Source organism: Lepus europaeus, chromosome 5, assembly GCF_033115175.1.
Source record: "Lepus europaeus isolate LE1 chromosome 5, mLepTim1.pri, whole genome shotgun sequence".
NCBI classification, from domain to species: Eukaryota; Metazoa; Chordata; class Mammalia; order Lagomorpha; family Leporidae; genus Lepus; species Lepus europaeus.
In genome coordinates this window covers 3,450,647-3,465,447 of record NC_084831.1, presented here as the reverse complement: position 1 = coordinate 3,465,447, position 14,801 = coordinate 3,450,647, and the positions used below count along the sequence as shown (strand labels likewise).

Sequence of the window (14,801 nt, the reverse complement as noted above, 5' to 3'; positions counted from 1 at the left end):
CCGGCCGCAGGGGCGTCGGCCGCCGCCGCCGCTCGCGGGCCGACCCCGCCCAACTGCCGTCGAACCTTCTGGAAGCTGCGCCCCGGGGCAGCCCCCTCCGCCGCCAGAACCGGACGCCGACGCGGGCCCACCGCGGCCGTGGCGGCCAGGGGGGCGGGGCAAGGGGCGGGGCCCGCGCGGGGGCGGGGCCCGCACGGGGAGGCCGCACTCGATTCGCCGCCCGCGCGCAGGCCCCGCCTTGCCGGCGCCATGGCTCCGCCTCCGCCCTCCCCCTCCATGGCGCCGCCCGGGCTCATTCATTCCGCGCCGGGCCTTCCAGACACCTGCGCGCTCCTCCCGCCGCCTGCAGCCGCCGCCGCCGCCGCCAGCATGTCGGGCCCCGCCGCCGACACGCCGTCCGCCATTCAGATATGCCGGTAAGAGAGGGGCCCAGCCGCGGGGTCCGCGACCCCCGCCCCGGCGCCGGGGGATCTCCCCTCGAGCCCCCGCGCCCCCGCCTCGGGGCCCGGGCCGCCGGCGATGCTGAGGTGGACGCGGCCCGGGGGGCTCCTCCCACCACCTCTCGGCGCATCTCTAGGGCGGCGGCCGCGCTGCCGCCAGCACCGGCCGTTTGGGGGGAGGAAGAGGGCCGGGGCCAGGACCGGCGAGGGGGTCGGTGCCCCCGACACCGCAGCCCCCGGCCCGGGATGCCCTCTGGCCCCCCGGAGGCTTCGGGATCGCCCCCTGGGCTGTAGTGCGGAGGCGAGGGTGGAGGACCGGCGCCGGAGCCCCCCGGAGGCCGCTCGCCGCGGGGTTGGGGAGGGGGCTGCGGCCCGCCGGCCCCACAGCCCCCCGCGGCGGGTTCGGAGAGGGCAGGTGTGGAGGCCAAGAACCGATCAGGGCTCCTGGCCTGGAGCGGCTTACTCCTAAGGAAAGGGAGCCGCGCGGGCCCGAAGCATCGCACACAATGGAAGGCAGAGCCGTCTCGGCGACCCCCACCACACCCGGGTGGCGGCGTAGAGATGCGGGCCCCAGCGGCCGCTGCGGGTGGGAGCTTGCTGGTCTCCAGGCAGGAGGACGGGAGGGCAGCCTCAAGGTGACCGGCAGGCCGCCGGGCGCACCGGCATCAGTGCGGGCGGACAAGGGCGAGGCCAGCTCCGTCCTGCTGGGGGGACCGACCTCATGCTGGGCATGGCGCTGACCTGGGGTCCCAGCCGTGTCCACCCTAGGCCACTTTCCCGAAGGTGCTGGTCCTCTGGGAGCCTGGACATGGAGTAAGTGCTGGGTAGATGGAGCTCCTGCCCCCAGCTCCCCTGTTCTCTGGCTTGGCCGAGACCCCTGTGTTGGTCTCAAGGTCAATTTTGATTTTGCTAGGGAGGGGAAGGGTGCGTGGTGGAGCCCTGCGCCCTTGGCTGTGTGGTGTGTGTGTGGGGGGGAGGCAGGGATAAAGATAATGAAAGTGACTGATGTTTGCAGACAGGCAGGCCTGCAGCCAGATCCCGGAACCGGGCTGCCTTGTTTGCAAGGAGCCTGAGCTCATCTCCATCTCCGTTGGGTTCCCTGCGAGGTTGCAAGGTCGGGACCTGCCCGCTGGCACTGTGTGGAGCCAGGGGTTGAGAATCCAACCCGGGGGTTGAGTAGCTCTGGGCGGGCCACCCAGCGTTCGTCCCAGCGTTCTCCCAAGTGAAGAGTTTAACGTTGCCCGCGGAAGGCTGGGCTGTTTACTTCTTCAGGGTGGGGAGTAGCCTGTGTAGATATATTGTCTTTTTCCAACCAGCAACTAACAGGAAACAGATCCTTGTATGGCTTTAGATGCTCCCGTAAGCCTGCGTGTGCGCTCTCTCGGGCGCTGCACCTGCCGAGCCACCTCGCGTGTGTGGTTCACAGTGTCTCTGAAGTGGCTGCTTGGCGGTGAGGTCTTGTGAGCAGGATGCCTGGCTGAAGCGAGCCTTGGGCGCAGGGCATGCCTGCCCCGCGAGGGGGTGCTGGGCAGAGGGCTGTGGCCAGGTGGGCTTGACCCACAGAAGCCCAGGACACTGAAGAGTGGACGCGCTAGAGTGGGGAGCCTTTAAGGATACCCGAGCTGATACCCTGCATTGAAAGAGGAGCCTCCTGGCTCCGACACATCCAACCAGGCCCATGAATTTATCAAGACTCCACGGGACACTGCCAAGGAGCAAAGCGCTGGGAGGGAAAGCTGACCCCGGGGACACTGAGATCCTGCCCTAAGGGGGTCACGGCTCAGCAGGGCGAGGATGCCCAAGCCCCCGTCATTCTAGATGGTTAGGGCGACGCCGTGCTGCAGGCAGGATGCTCCAGGACTAGAGGCCTTAAAGGCAGGTGAGGGCCGTGGTTACTGGCAGCGCCTTGTCCCTCGCTCACTGCGTGACCGCTCTGTGCTCCCATTTGCTGATGGGTGGTTGTGAGTGCTCACTAACAGAACGTCTAGCTAGGGTCTGGCAGATGGCTCGCACTGGAGGCGACACCCATGTTCAAGCCCCAGCTCTGCCGCCTGCGGAGGGGGCCTCATCTGTAAAAGAGAGAGAGTCATGGTGAGGGTGAGCACCTTCGGCCCAGTCTGGTGTAGCGCTCACAAAGGGAGCAGTTCCCCTTGGAGAGCCGGCACTTTGGGCAGCCAGACCACTGTGCAGCGTTGTCCCTCCTTTGTTGCAACCCGAAGAGATGCAGTGTCTGGTGCAGCACTTAACGTCTCGCCCTCTGACTTATTTTGAGTAACGATGTTTAATTAGTGAATGACTTTTTTCCTTTCTTGAAGATCAAGTCGTAGGATGTCAGACCTTGGGGCAGGTGCCTGGCACAGCAGTTCAGGTGCTGTGTGTGCTGCCCACGTCCCACATTGGAATGCCTGGTTTGAGTCCCAGCTACACTGCTTCCAGGCCAGCTACTTGCTGGGGCAGTCTGGGAGGCAGCGGGTGATGGCCCAAGTGCTTGGGTCCCTGCCACCCCCATGGGAGACCCAGACTGAGTTCTGGGCTCCCGGCTTCAGCCTGGCCCAGCCCTGGCTATTGAAGGCATTTGGGGGGTGAACCAGTGGATGGAAGAGCTCTCTGTCTCTGTGTGTCTCTCTACCTTTTAAATGGAAGAGATAGAGAGAGAGAAGATAAGTAGAAGCAGAGCTGTAAGAACCCTGAGTTAAGGTCGTTGAGCTCAGTTCTGTCATTTCACAGGTGAGGAAAATGAGCTCTCGGAGGTTGGAGCCCTGGACCAAGGGTGGCCCTGGGTCTCGACTGGCAGTTGACAGGTTCTTGTCCTGCCTGGTGTCAGCTTAGCCCTGAAGCCTCATCAGGGCATCAGTGTGCCCACCAAGCAGCTCGCTGGTTATGGAAATGAAGTGGAAGGGCGTGGCCTGTGAGAGACACTGCTGGAGAGTGCTGTCCACTGGCACTGGCACTTTGTGCAGTGGTGGCACTGTCCCATGTCTGCCTTGTCCTGCATAGTGGCCACCTGTGCTGGCCGAGCCCTTGGAATGTGGTTGGGTGGGACGAACTGAAGTGTTAAGAAAGATGTATGCATCTCTTTGAAAGGCAGAGAGACACAGAGATTGTCCTACCGCAGAGCCCACCCCGATTTTTGTTTGTTTGTTTATTTATGTTTACTTATTTGAAAGCAGGAGAGAGAGCAAGAACAAGGGAGGCTTCTTCATGCATCTGCTGGCTCACGCCCCCAAATGTCTTTAAGAGTGGGGCTGGGCTAGTCTGAAGCCAGGAGCCAGGAGCTCCATCCAGGTCTCCCACGTATGGGGTGGCAGGGAGTGAGGCCTCAGCCATCACCCGGTGCCTCCCCTGGTGCACACTAGCAGGCCGCTGGATCAGAAGCAGAGCAAGACACGACCCTAGGCACTCACACAGGATGCAGGCATCCCAAGGAGAGGATTAGCCCGCTGTGGCACCCGGAGCTGAACTCTCAGCCGTGTTTGTTTTGATGGATGCATATGTAAATGTAGATAGGAACCTTTAACTAGAGACTCCTTTATGGGCAATGCGGTGTGTAGCGGAATTAAAAAATCAGAATGTACTGATAGATCTGTTGGGGGGAGGGTCTCTGTGAAATCCCTGAGCTGAGCTCCCTGGGGACTGCAGGTACTTCGGCAACAACCGTGCTCGCACGGGGGCACTGCTGATGGGCGACCTTGGAGTCCTCCGTTTATAGGTGGATGAGATCTGCGAGGCTTTTTTTTTTTTTCCTGCTTGTCATGCTCTAAGATACGCATCTACCAGGAAGTTTATAGATACCCTGGATTGCTTTGTGCCCTACTGTGCCAGAACTGCCCCGACCAGTGCCTGGTGCCCAGTGGATGTGCCAATCAACATAAGTACAGCAGATCTGAATGTTAGTATGGCACAGGGTTGCAATTGTTCCCCGTGGAGCTTTGTGTTTGACTTTACAATGGAATGACTGAAAACATAGAATCTGATTTACAGAAACCACAGAGCTGGTATTCTGGAACACTCCATGAAGCGATGCCTAGTACTGGCTTCCTTCTTGCCTGAATGTACAGATTGGGTGAAGATGCGGTCTTCATGGACCAGAGAGCCTGTGTTTGGGGAGGCCTGTGTCCAGCCTTGCCCTGTAAGTGGGCCAGGTGGCCTGGCATCACCCTGGACTTGGCGCTTGCGATTGACCAGCTCGCTGGTTTCAGTCAGGCCAGGCTGCTTTCTCCTTTGGCGCTCAGAGGCTCTGTGGGTGAGGCTTCTCCCAGTGGGACCTCCGCTAAGGGTGACCACACAGGTCGTCCTGGCCTCCTCTCCATGGACACCCTTCACGTGGTTCCCCATGCATGGACCACCTCCATCTGAGAATGGGGAGGCGTGATACAATGCAGATTTTCTGTGTGCAGTGTTGCAGCAGAATGCCGACAAAATCCGGGTTTTAAAGTATTCCGTAGAATTCGATAATCCCTTGGAAAATGATATTAAAGAACTGCTATTTTTTTAAAAGATTTATTTATTTATTTGAAAGTCAGAGTTACAGTGAGAGAGGGAGAGACAGAGACAGGAGAGAGATCATCCATCCACTGGTTCATTTCCCAAATGGCTGCAATAGCCAGGGCTGGGCCAGGCTGAAGCCAGGAGCCAGGAGCTTCATCCACGCCTCCCACGTGGGTGCAGAGGCCCAGCAGTTGGACCATCCTAAGCTGTTTTCCCAGGCCTTTAGCGGGTAGCTGGATTGGAAGTGGAGCAGCTAGAACTTGAACTGGTACCCATATGGGATGCGGGCAGCGTGGACAGCGGCCCAACCTGCTGCGTCACAGTGCTGGCCGTGGCGAGATCTGCTCACTGTGGTCCTGCTTTCTGGAACTTCATAGTAATGGAGTCATGTTTAGCGCATGCCTGTGGGCCTCACGTGCGTGTGTCCATGTGCCTCCCTTCCCCTTTGTCGCCCAGTTATAATGCAGGGCCTGGGGGAGGTGGGGTCCAGCGCTGTGGTGTAGTGGGTGAGGCCTCTGCCTGTGATGCCATCATCCCATGAGTGCCAGTTTGTGTCGTGGCTGTTCCACTTCTGATCCAGTCCCTGCTGATGGCCTGGGAAAGGCAGTAGAAGATGGTCCAAGTGTTTGGGCCCCTGCCACCCTCATGGGAGACCCAGATGGAGCTTCTGGCTCTTGGCTTTGGTCTGGCCATTGTGGCAACTTAGGAAGTGATGGAAGATTCTCTCTCTCTCTCTCTCTCTCTCTCTCCTCTGTCTCTGTGACTCTGATTTTCAAATAAATAAATCTTAAAAAAAAAAAATCAGTGCAGCGCTGGCCACTGTGATCTGTGTTTTACTTTAGGTGGGCTCATTGTGCTGCGGTCCTTCAAAGGGGTCTTTCCTCTTTGAGAGGGAAATTCTGCAGATGCTAAGGGTGGGGGGTCTGGGCTGGGCTGCACTGTGTCCCAGCCTCCAGGAGCCAAGGGGATCAGAGAAACCAGAGGGCCCTGAATTGGTGGCATTGGAGCTGCCCAGTGGAGACCTGGGGCTCCATCCCTTCTTCCCCTGGAAGTGTTTGTGTTCCACAGCACAGAGCAGGAGGAGAGACTCCCCAGCCTCGCCTTCCGCCTCGGAATCCAGGGGCAGGCAGAGGGACGCCCGGGAATCTGCATTTCCCTCAGCCCCGCTGGAGCTGTCCTGGCACCGGCTGCACCGCCCTGTCTGCCTTCCTGCTGCCCGGCTGGACTCAGACCTCTGCCACTTGGCAGCCTCCCGGCTCTGCCGTGGGCAGCGGGGCCGAGGGCCTTCTGGCTCCTGCGTGGTGGAAGCTGCCTGGATCCGCGCAGGGGGCAGCTTCAGGGGTCAGGAGATGGGGATGCTGAAGGGCGTTCCTGCCACCCCACAGCCTGGCGGTGCCGTGTTCTCGTCTGCGCTGAGCCCCCGGGCTAAGTCACAATTCCATGTATGGCTTGGCTCCGGAAGCTGAACAGCCAGCCTGGCTGCCCACTTGGAGCAGGAGGGAAAAGGAGCCGGTGGCACACGGTTCCTGGCGGGTCCCGGCTTCTCCCTGCCTACCTGGGTGGCGGTCACTGGAGCCCACTCACTGCAGAATGAAGATGCTTGCCAGGGTGTTCCGCCTTGGGGAGCTTGGGAGGTCAGCAGCCTGGCAGAGGGACTGGGCACCCACCCGGGCTGTTGGAGCCAGGTCTTGCCTGCCGTCGGCCCGGCCCTGCAGCACCACCACGGAAAGGTAGGATGACTGGCAATATTCCGGGCCCACGGAGCTGCCTCCCCTCCCCCTCTCCCCTCCGCTGCTCCCAGCTTGAGGTGCCTCCTGGGCAGCCTGCCCCGTGGCCACACGACAGAGGATTTGTTGGGAATCCTTTGCTGTGGGTGGTGGGGGCTGGGAGTCCAGGGAGCTGCAGGTTTTGTCGGATGGGACGTGCCCTCTGAGGCATTCAACCTTGCCTGGGACCTTTGCGCTTCCCTGGGCACCAGCGCTAGCCCCGGGCTCCAGGCCTGGCAGTGCTGGGCTGGGGAGGGCAGGGACCTTTCAGGGCCTGAAGCCGACCTAGAGATCAAAGTGCCCAGCCCAGCAGCTGTGTGGCACCCAGCCCGGCAGCTGGCTGTTGGTGTTGATCCCACGCGTCCCCATGTCGCCCTGGGCTCCAGGTTGAGCTGGGATTTTGGCCTGGAAGTTGGTGCAGGGCCAGCGGCAGCTGTCCTCCCACAAGCGCAGACCTTCTGCCTCCCAGCAGACTTCGCAGAAACCTGGCTGAGTGGGCCCGTGCCCCCGCCCCACCCCACTGGGTGCTGGCTTCACTGAGACGTGATTCCCACCTCATGTGTGTGTCCATCGGTGTGCACGGCTCATGGTTTCAGTGTGCTCACAGCCCTGCGTGACATCACCTCTGTCAGTTTTGCAAGGGGTGGCAGGAGGGGCTTTTGCTGAGGGCACGGAGCTCCTGAAACCCTTGGAGTCTCCCGGGTGACCACAGAGTGGCTTTTGTATGCTAATGAGAGGACAGACAGCTGGGCCCTGGAGGACTTGGCGGGATTAGAGGGTTGCGATTCTCAGCCCCACTCCCGCGTGCCTCCCACCTCCATCCGGGGAAGGTGAGGGCCTGGAGACTGAGCCAACCACAGTGCCGATGATTTCATCAGCTGTGCCCATGCAGTGGAATCTCCCTAGAACCCCCTGGACTTGACCTTAGGGTCTGGGGACTACCCGAGTGGTGACCACACCCAGGTGCTGGTGGGCGGTGGCCCAGAGTGGGCGTGGCAGCCCCGTCCCCATACCCTGGCCAGTCCTTTGCAGGAATCCTGTAGTGAGAAGTGAGGCGCTCTCCTCAGTCCTGCTGGCTGTTCTAGCAAATGATCAGACCTGAGCAGGGGCTCGTGGGAACCCTGCTGTGTAGACTGGCACCTGAGCCCTTCACCCATGGGGTCTGAGTTAGCTAAGCCGTAGGACAAGCAGGTAGAAAAGTGGGGTTGGAAAGCCACCAGGATTGGCGCTGTAAGAACAGCCCACCTGGGCACCACAGGGCTGACTCGGGTGGGAACTTCACGGCTGGCCTTTTGGGGAATCCCCAGACCTTTCCCAGGTGGCTGCACCACCTTCCGTTCCCACCAGCAGTGAGAGGGGCTCCTGGTCTGTCTCGGTGACCCTAGCTGTCCTGGTGCCTCCGTGGTGCCACCTCATTGTGGTTCTGATAGCATTTCCTGATGAGCAGTAAAGATATTGAATGTCTTTTCCTGAGCTTTTTGGACATTTGTGTATCTTTGGGGAGTTGTCTCTTTTCTAGTTGGCTTATTTGTCTTTTAAAAATGTTCATTAATTTTTGTTTATTTGAAAGAGTGACACGGAGAGAGACCTTCCGTCCTCTGGTTCACGCCTCACATGCTGCAGCTGAGGTCAGGAGCCAGGAGCCTGATCTGGGCTCGCACGTGTGACAGGGACCCAAGTGTCTCAGCCACCGGCTGCTGCCCCTGGGCACGCCAGCAGGAGGCACAGACAGGAGTGGATCCCAGGCACTCTGATATGAGATCCAGGTGTCCCAAGAAGTGGCGTAACCTGTGGCCCACAATGCCCTCCTATTTGTCTTTATTGTTATTGAAAGATTTACTTATAGGGGCCGGCGCTGTGGCACAGCGGGTTAACGGCCTGGCCTGAAGTGCCAGCATCCCATATGGGCGCTGGTTCGAGTCCTGGCTGCTCTACTTCCTATCCAGCTCTCTGCTATGGCCTGGGAAAGCAGTAGAAGTGGTCCAAGTTGTTGGGCCCCTGCACCCATGTGGGAGACCCGGAAGAAGCTCCTAACTCCTGGCTTCGGATCGGCACAGCTCCAGCCGTTGTGGCCAATTAGGGAGTGAACCAGCAGATGAAAGACCTCTCTCTCTCTCTGTAACTCTGACTTTCAAAAAAAAAAAAAAAAAGATTTACTTATTTATTTATTTGAGAGACAGATTGACAGAGGGGGACAGAGAGAGAATGTGCTTCTATCCCTGGTTCACTCCACAAATGGCCACACCAACCAGGTCTGTGCCAGGCTGAAGCCAAGAGCCTGGAACTGAATCCGGGTCTCCCTAGTGGGTGGCAGGGGCCCCAGTATTTGGGTCATCGTCTGTTACCTTCCCAGCACATTAGCAGGGAGCTGGGTAAGAAGTGGAGCAGTGGGGACTCGAACTGGTGCTCTGACACGGCCTGCGGCCACTGCAGGTGGCAGCTTAGCCTGCTGTGCCACAGCGCCCGCCCTGTCTTCTCATTGAGTAGTTAGATTCCTTGTATGTCTCAGTACAAGTCCCTTCTCAGATACGGACTTTTTTATTTAATTTTTTTTTCCATTTTAACAAGCTTGTGTTAAATGCACCTCCCACGGCCCATCCTAGTGGTTTTCAAGCGCACAGTTCAGTGGGGAAATCTGTGCCGTGCAGCCCTCGCCGCTCCGTCTCCATCCCTCTCTGCGTCTTGCAAGACTGAAAGTCTGGGCTCTCAGCAGCTCCCCGCGTCCTCTTCCTCCCAGCCCCTGGCCCCCGTCTGCTTCCTGCGTCTGCGAAGCCGACCACTCAGATGACCTCACACCTGCACTGTGGCTCCACACCTGCACTGTGGCTCGCCGTATTTGTCTTTCTGTGACTGGCTTATTGTTGAGCGTAATAACGTCAGGATTTATCTAGGCTGTAGCGTGTGTCAACATTTCCTTCCTTTTTTTTTTTTCCCCCAAGATTGATTTATTTATTTGAGAGGCAGAGTTACAGAGAGAGAGAGGGAGAGACAGAGAAAGAGGTCTTCCATCCACTGGTTCACTCCCCAAATGTCTGCAACAGCCGGAACTGGGCTGATCCGGAGCCAGGAGCCAGGAGCTTCTCCCAGGTCTTCCATGTGGGTACAGGAGCCCAAGTATATGGGCCATCTTCCACTGCTTTCCCAGGCTGTTAGCAGAGAGCTGGATCGGAAGTGGAGCAGCCCAGGACATGAACCAGCACCCACAGGGGATACTGGCACCGCGGGAGGAGGCTTAACCTACTACACCACAGAGCCGGCTCTATTTCCTTCCTTTTTAAGGCTAAATAATATTCCACTGTATGGATAAACCACATTTTGTTTCCATATTTAGCTATTTTGAAAAATGCTGCTATGAACATGGGTGCATAAACATTCCTTTGAGGCCTTGCTTTCAATTCTTTTGGATGTATACCTGGAAGTGCAATTACTGGACCATAGGCTAATTCTATTTTTATTATTTATTTTAAATTATTTATTTACTTGAGAGGGGAGGGAGGGAGGGAGAGAGGGAGAGAGAGAGAATGCTTCCATCTGCTGATTCATTCCCCAATTTCCCCCAATGACTCAGGCTGGGTCAGGCCAAAGCCGGGGGACTAGGAACTCCATCGAGATCTCCATGTGGGTGGTAGGGACCCGAGACTTGAGCCATTACCTGCTGCCTCCCAGCGTGTATATCAGCAGGAGACTGGAATTGAGAGCAGTGCACACACTGTGTAATTCCAGTGTGGAGTGTGGGTGTCCCAGCCAGCGTCTTAACCACTGTGCCAAACACTCACCTCTATTTTTAATTTTTTGAGGTGTCACCCTGCCGTTTTCTGTAATGCTGTACCACTTTACAGCACCACCCGTTCCGCCACAGCCTTGCCGACACTGGTTCTGGCTGTTTTATCAGTAGCCATACTGGTGGGTGTGGAGTCGCGTCTCACTATATTTTTTATTTGCATTTCCCCAATGACTAATGATGATGAACATCGTGTCATGTGCTTACAGGTAATCTGTGTAATGTCTCTGGAGAAATGTCTATTCCAGGCCTTAGCCCATTTTTTTAAAAAAAGATATATTTATTTGAAAGGCAAAGAGAGAGAGAGACAGAGGGTCTTCCATCTGCTGGTTTGCTCCCCAAATGGCCACAATGGCCAGAGCTGCACCAATCAGAAGCCAGGAGCCTGGAACTTCTTCTGGGTCTCCCACGTAGGTGCAGGGGCTCAAGGACTCGAGTCATCTTCTACTGCTTTCCCAGGTCATAGCAGAGAGCTGGATCAGAAGTGGAGCAGCCAGGACTTGAATCTGTAGCCATATGGGATGCTGGCAATGCAGGCAGTGGATTTTAGATTTATTTATTTATTTATTTGAAAGTCAGAATAACAGGGAGGGGGAGATCGATCTTCCATCCACTGGTTTGCTCGTCAGATGGTGACAACAACCGGGGTTCAGCCAGGCTGAAGCCAGTAGCCAGGAGCTCCATCTGAGTCTCCTGTATGAGTGACAAGAGCTCAAGGACTTGGGCCATCTTCCATTGCTTCCCAGGCACATTAGCAGGGAGCTGGATTGAAAGTGGAGCAGCTGGGACCTGCACTCTGGTAGGGGATGCAGGCGCCCCAGGTGGAGGCTTACCATCTCCTCACAGCACCGCCCCTCTGATTGGTTCTGAGTTAAATCTTGCGTAAGTTGTTAGGTAAAGGCCCAGCTTCCTTCTTTTCTATGCCATTGGTTGAAAACACTGCTCTCCCCTTGAAGGATCTTGGCGTCTGTTGTAGGAGACGGGGCCGTGCGTCCTTGGCGTCTGTTGTAGGTGAGGGGGCCGTGTGTCCTTGGCGTCTGTTGTAGGAGACGGGGCCGTGTGTCCTTGGCGTCTGTTGTAGGTGACGGGGCCCTGTGTCCTTGACGTCTGTTGTAGGTGACGGGGCCCTGTGTCCTTGACGTCTGTTGTAGGTGACGGGGCCCTGTGTCCTTGACGTCTGTTGTAGGAGACGGGGCCGTGTGTCCTTGGCGTCTGTTGTAGGTGCTGGGCCCTTGTGTCCTTGGCGTCTGTTGTAGGTGAGGGGGCCGTGTGTCCTTGGCGTCTGTTGTAGGAGACGGGGCCGTGTGTCCTTGGCGTCTGTTGTAGGAGACGGGGCCGTGTGTCCTTGGCGTCTGTTGTAGGAGACGGGGCCGTGTGTCCTTGACGTCTGTTGTAGGTGCTGGGCCCTTGTGTCCTTGGCGTCTGTTGTAGGTGCTGGGGCCGGGTGTCCTTGGCGTCTGTTGTAGGAGACGGGGCCGTGTGTCCTTGGCGTCTGTTGTAGGAGACGGGGCCCTGTGTCCTTGGCGTCTGTTGTAGGTGAGGGGGCCGTGTGTCCTTGGCGTCTGTTGTAGGTGCTGGGCCCTTGTGTCCTTGGCATCTGTTGTAGGTGAGGGGGCCGTGTGTCCTTGGCGTCTGTTGTAGGAGACGGGGCCGTGTGTCCTTGACGTCTGTTGTAGGTGCTGGGCCCTTGTGTCCTTGGCGTCTGTTGTAGGTGCTGGGGCCGGGTGTCCTTGGCGTCTGTTGTAGGAGACGGGGCCGTGTGTCCTTGGCGTCTGTTGTAGGTGACGGGGCCCTGTGTCCTTGGCGTCTGTTGTAGGAGATGGGGCCGTGTGTCCTTGGCGTCTGTTGTAGGTGCTGGGCCCTTGTGTCCTTGGCATCTGTTGTAGGTGAGGGGGCCGTGTGTCCTTGGCGTCTGTTGTAGGAGACGGGGCCGTGTGTCCTTGGCGTCTGTTGTAGGTGACGGGGCCGTGTGTCCTTGGCGTCTGTTGTAGGTGACGGGGCCGTGTGTCCTTGGCGTCTGTTGTAGGTGCTGGGCCCTTGTGTCCTTGGCGTCTGTTGTAGGTGACGGGGCCGCGTGTCCTTGGCGTCTGTTGTAGGAGACGGGGCCGTGTGTCCTTGGCGTCTGTTGTAGGAGACGGGGCCGTGTGTCCTTGGCGTCTGTTGTAGGTGCTGGGCCCTTGTGTCCTTGGCGTCTGTTGTAGGTGAGGGGGCCGTGTGTCCTTGGCGTCTGTTGTAGGTGACGGGGCCGTGTGTCCTTGGCGTCTGTTGTAGGTGACGGGGCCGTGTGTCCTTGGCGTCTGTTGTAGGAGACGGGGCCGTGTGTCCTTGGCGTCTGTTGTAGGTGACGGGGCCGTGTGTCCTTGGCGTCTGTTGTAGGTGACGGGGCCGTGTGTCCTTGGCGTCTGTTGTAGGTGACGGGGCCGTGTGTCCTTGGCGTCTGTTGTAGGTGACGGGGCCGTGTGTCCTTGGCGTCTGTTGTAGGTGAGGGGGCCGTGTGTCCTTGGCGTCTGTTGTAGGAGACGGGGCCGTGTGTCCTTGGCGTCTGTTGTAGGTGACGGGGCCGTGTGTCCTTGGCGTCTGTTGTAGGTGACGGGGCCGTGTGTCCTTGGCGTCTGTTGTAGGTGCTGGGCCCTTGTGTCCTTGGCGTCTGTTGTAGGAGACGGGGCCGTGTGTCCTTGGCGTCTGTTGTAGGTGACGGGGCCGTGTGTCCTTGACGTCTGTTGTAGGTGACGGGGCCCTGTGTCCTTGGCGTCTGTTGTAGGTGAGGGGGCCGTGTGTCCTTGGCGTCTGTTGTAGGAGACGGGGCCGTGTGTCCTTGGCGTCTGTTGTAGGAGACGGGGCCGTGTGTCCTTGACGTCTGTTGTAGGTGCTGGGCCCTTGTGTCCTTGGCGTCTGTTGTAGGAGACGGGGCCGTGTGTCCTTGGCGTCTGTTGTAGGTGACGGGGCCGTGTGTCCTTGGCGTCTGTTGTAGGTGACGGGGCCGTGTGTCCTTGGCGTCTGTTGTAGGTGAGGGGGCCGTGTGTCCTTGGCGTCTGTTGTAGGAGACGGGGCCGTGTGTCCTTGGCGTCTGTTGTAGGAGACGGGGCCGTGTGTCCTTGGCGTCTGTTGTAGGAGACGGGGCCGTGTGTCCTTGACATCTGTTGTAGGTGCTGGGCCCTTGTGTCCTTGGCGTCTGTTGTAGGAGACGGGGCCGTGTGTCCTTGGCGTCTGTTGTAGGTGACGGGGCCGTGTGTCCTTGGCGTCTGTTGTAGGTGCTGGGCCCTTGTGTCCTTGGCGTCTGTTGTAGGTGACGGGGCCGTGTGTCCTTGGCGTCTGTTGTAGGTGATGGGGCCGTGTGTCCTTGGCGTCTGTTGTAGGTGAGGGGGCCGTGTGTCCTTGGCGTCTGTTGTAGGAGACGGGGCCGTGTGTCCTTGGCGTCTGTTGTAGGTGACGGGGCCGTGTGTTCTTGTTATCGCCTTTGTTCTTCTTCCTTAAGATAATTCTGGCCATTTCAGAACCTTCATTGGCAGACACTTTGCCCATTGAATGGGTTGTCCTTTCTCACCAATTTTTTTTTTAAGCTTTTTTCACAGGACCAGTGTTGTGGTGCGGTGAGTTAAGCCTCTGTGTGCAACGCCAGCATCCCATATTGGAGCCCCGGTTTACGTCCCTGCTGCTCCACTTCCAATCCAGCTCCCTCCTGATGCAGCTGGGATGGCAGTGGAAGAGGCCCAAGCGCTTGGGCCCTGCCTCCAGCGTGGGAAGCCAGCATGGAGTTCCTGGCTCCTGACTGTGGCCTGGCCCAGTCCTGGCACTTGCAGCTGTTTGGGAAGTGAACCAGAAATGGAAGATGTCTCTCTCTCTGCTTTTCAAATAAGTACATACATTTAAAAATTTTTTTTATTTTACTTTTTAATTTTAAAATTTATTTTACTTATTATTTATTTACTTATTTGAAAAGTTAATTCTCCGAATGTTTGTAACAGCCAGGACTGGCAGGTAGAAGCCAGCAGCTGGGACTCAATTCTGGTCTCCCACGTAGGGGGCGGGGCCCCAGCTGCTTGAGCCATCCGTGCTGTCTTCCAGCTCGCACGTTAGCAGGAAGCTGGAATTGGAGGCAGAGCTGGGACTTGAACCCAGGCACTCCAGTGGGGCACATGGGCATTGCAAGTGGTGCCTTAACTGCTGTGCCAGATCTCCCGCCCTGCTGGTATCTTTTGAAGCAAATTGTTTTCAAGTTTCTTTTTTAAGATTTTATTTATGTTGAAAGAGTTACAGATAGAGAGGGAGCAGAGAGAGAGAGAGAGAGATCTTCCATCTGCTGGTTCACTCCCCAGTTGGCTGCAA

The 14,801-nt window shown here is 57.8% G+C and overlaps 1 protein-coding gene across 1 annotated transcript in view; it reads left to right on the top strand.

Annotated features, from left to right (window-relative positions):
* The first annotated feature begins 217 nt into the window (after positions 1–217).
* The window catches only part of ACOT7 (acyl-CoA thioesterase 7), a 100,553-nt gene continuing 85,969 nt past the window's right edge, over positions 218–14,801 (top strand). Inside the window, exon 1 of the mRNA XM_062190351.1 lies at positions 218–416. Within this exon, the coding sequence (XP_062046335.1) occupies positions 250–416 (167 nt within the window). The 5' untranslated portion in view covers positions 218–249. The remainder of the gene's footprint in view (positions 417–14,801) is intronic.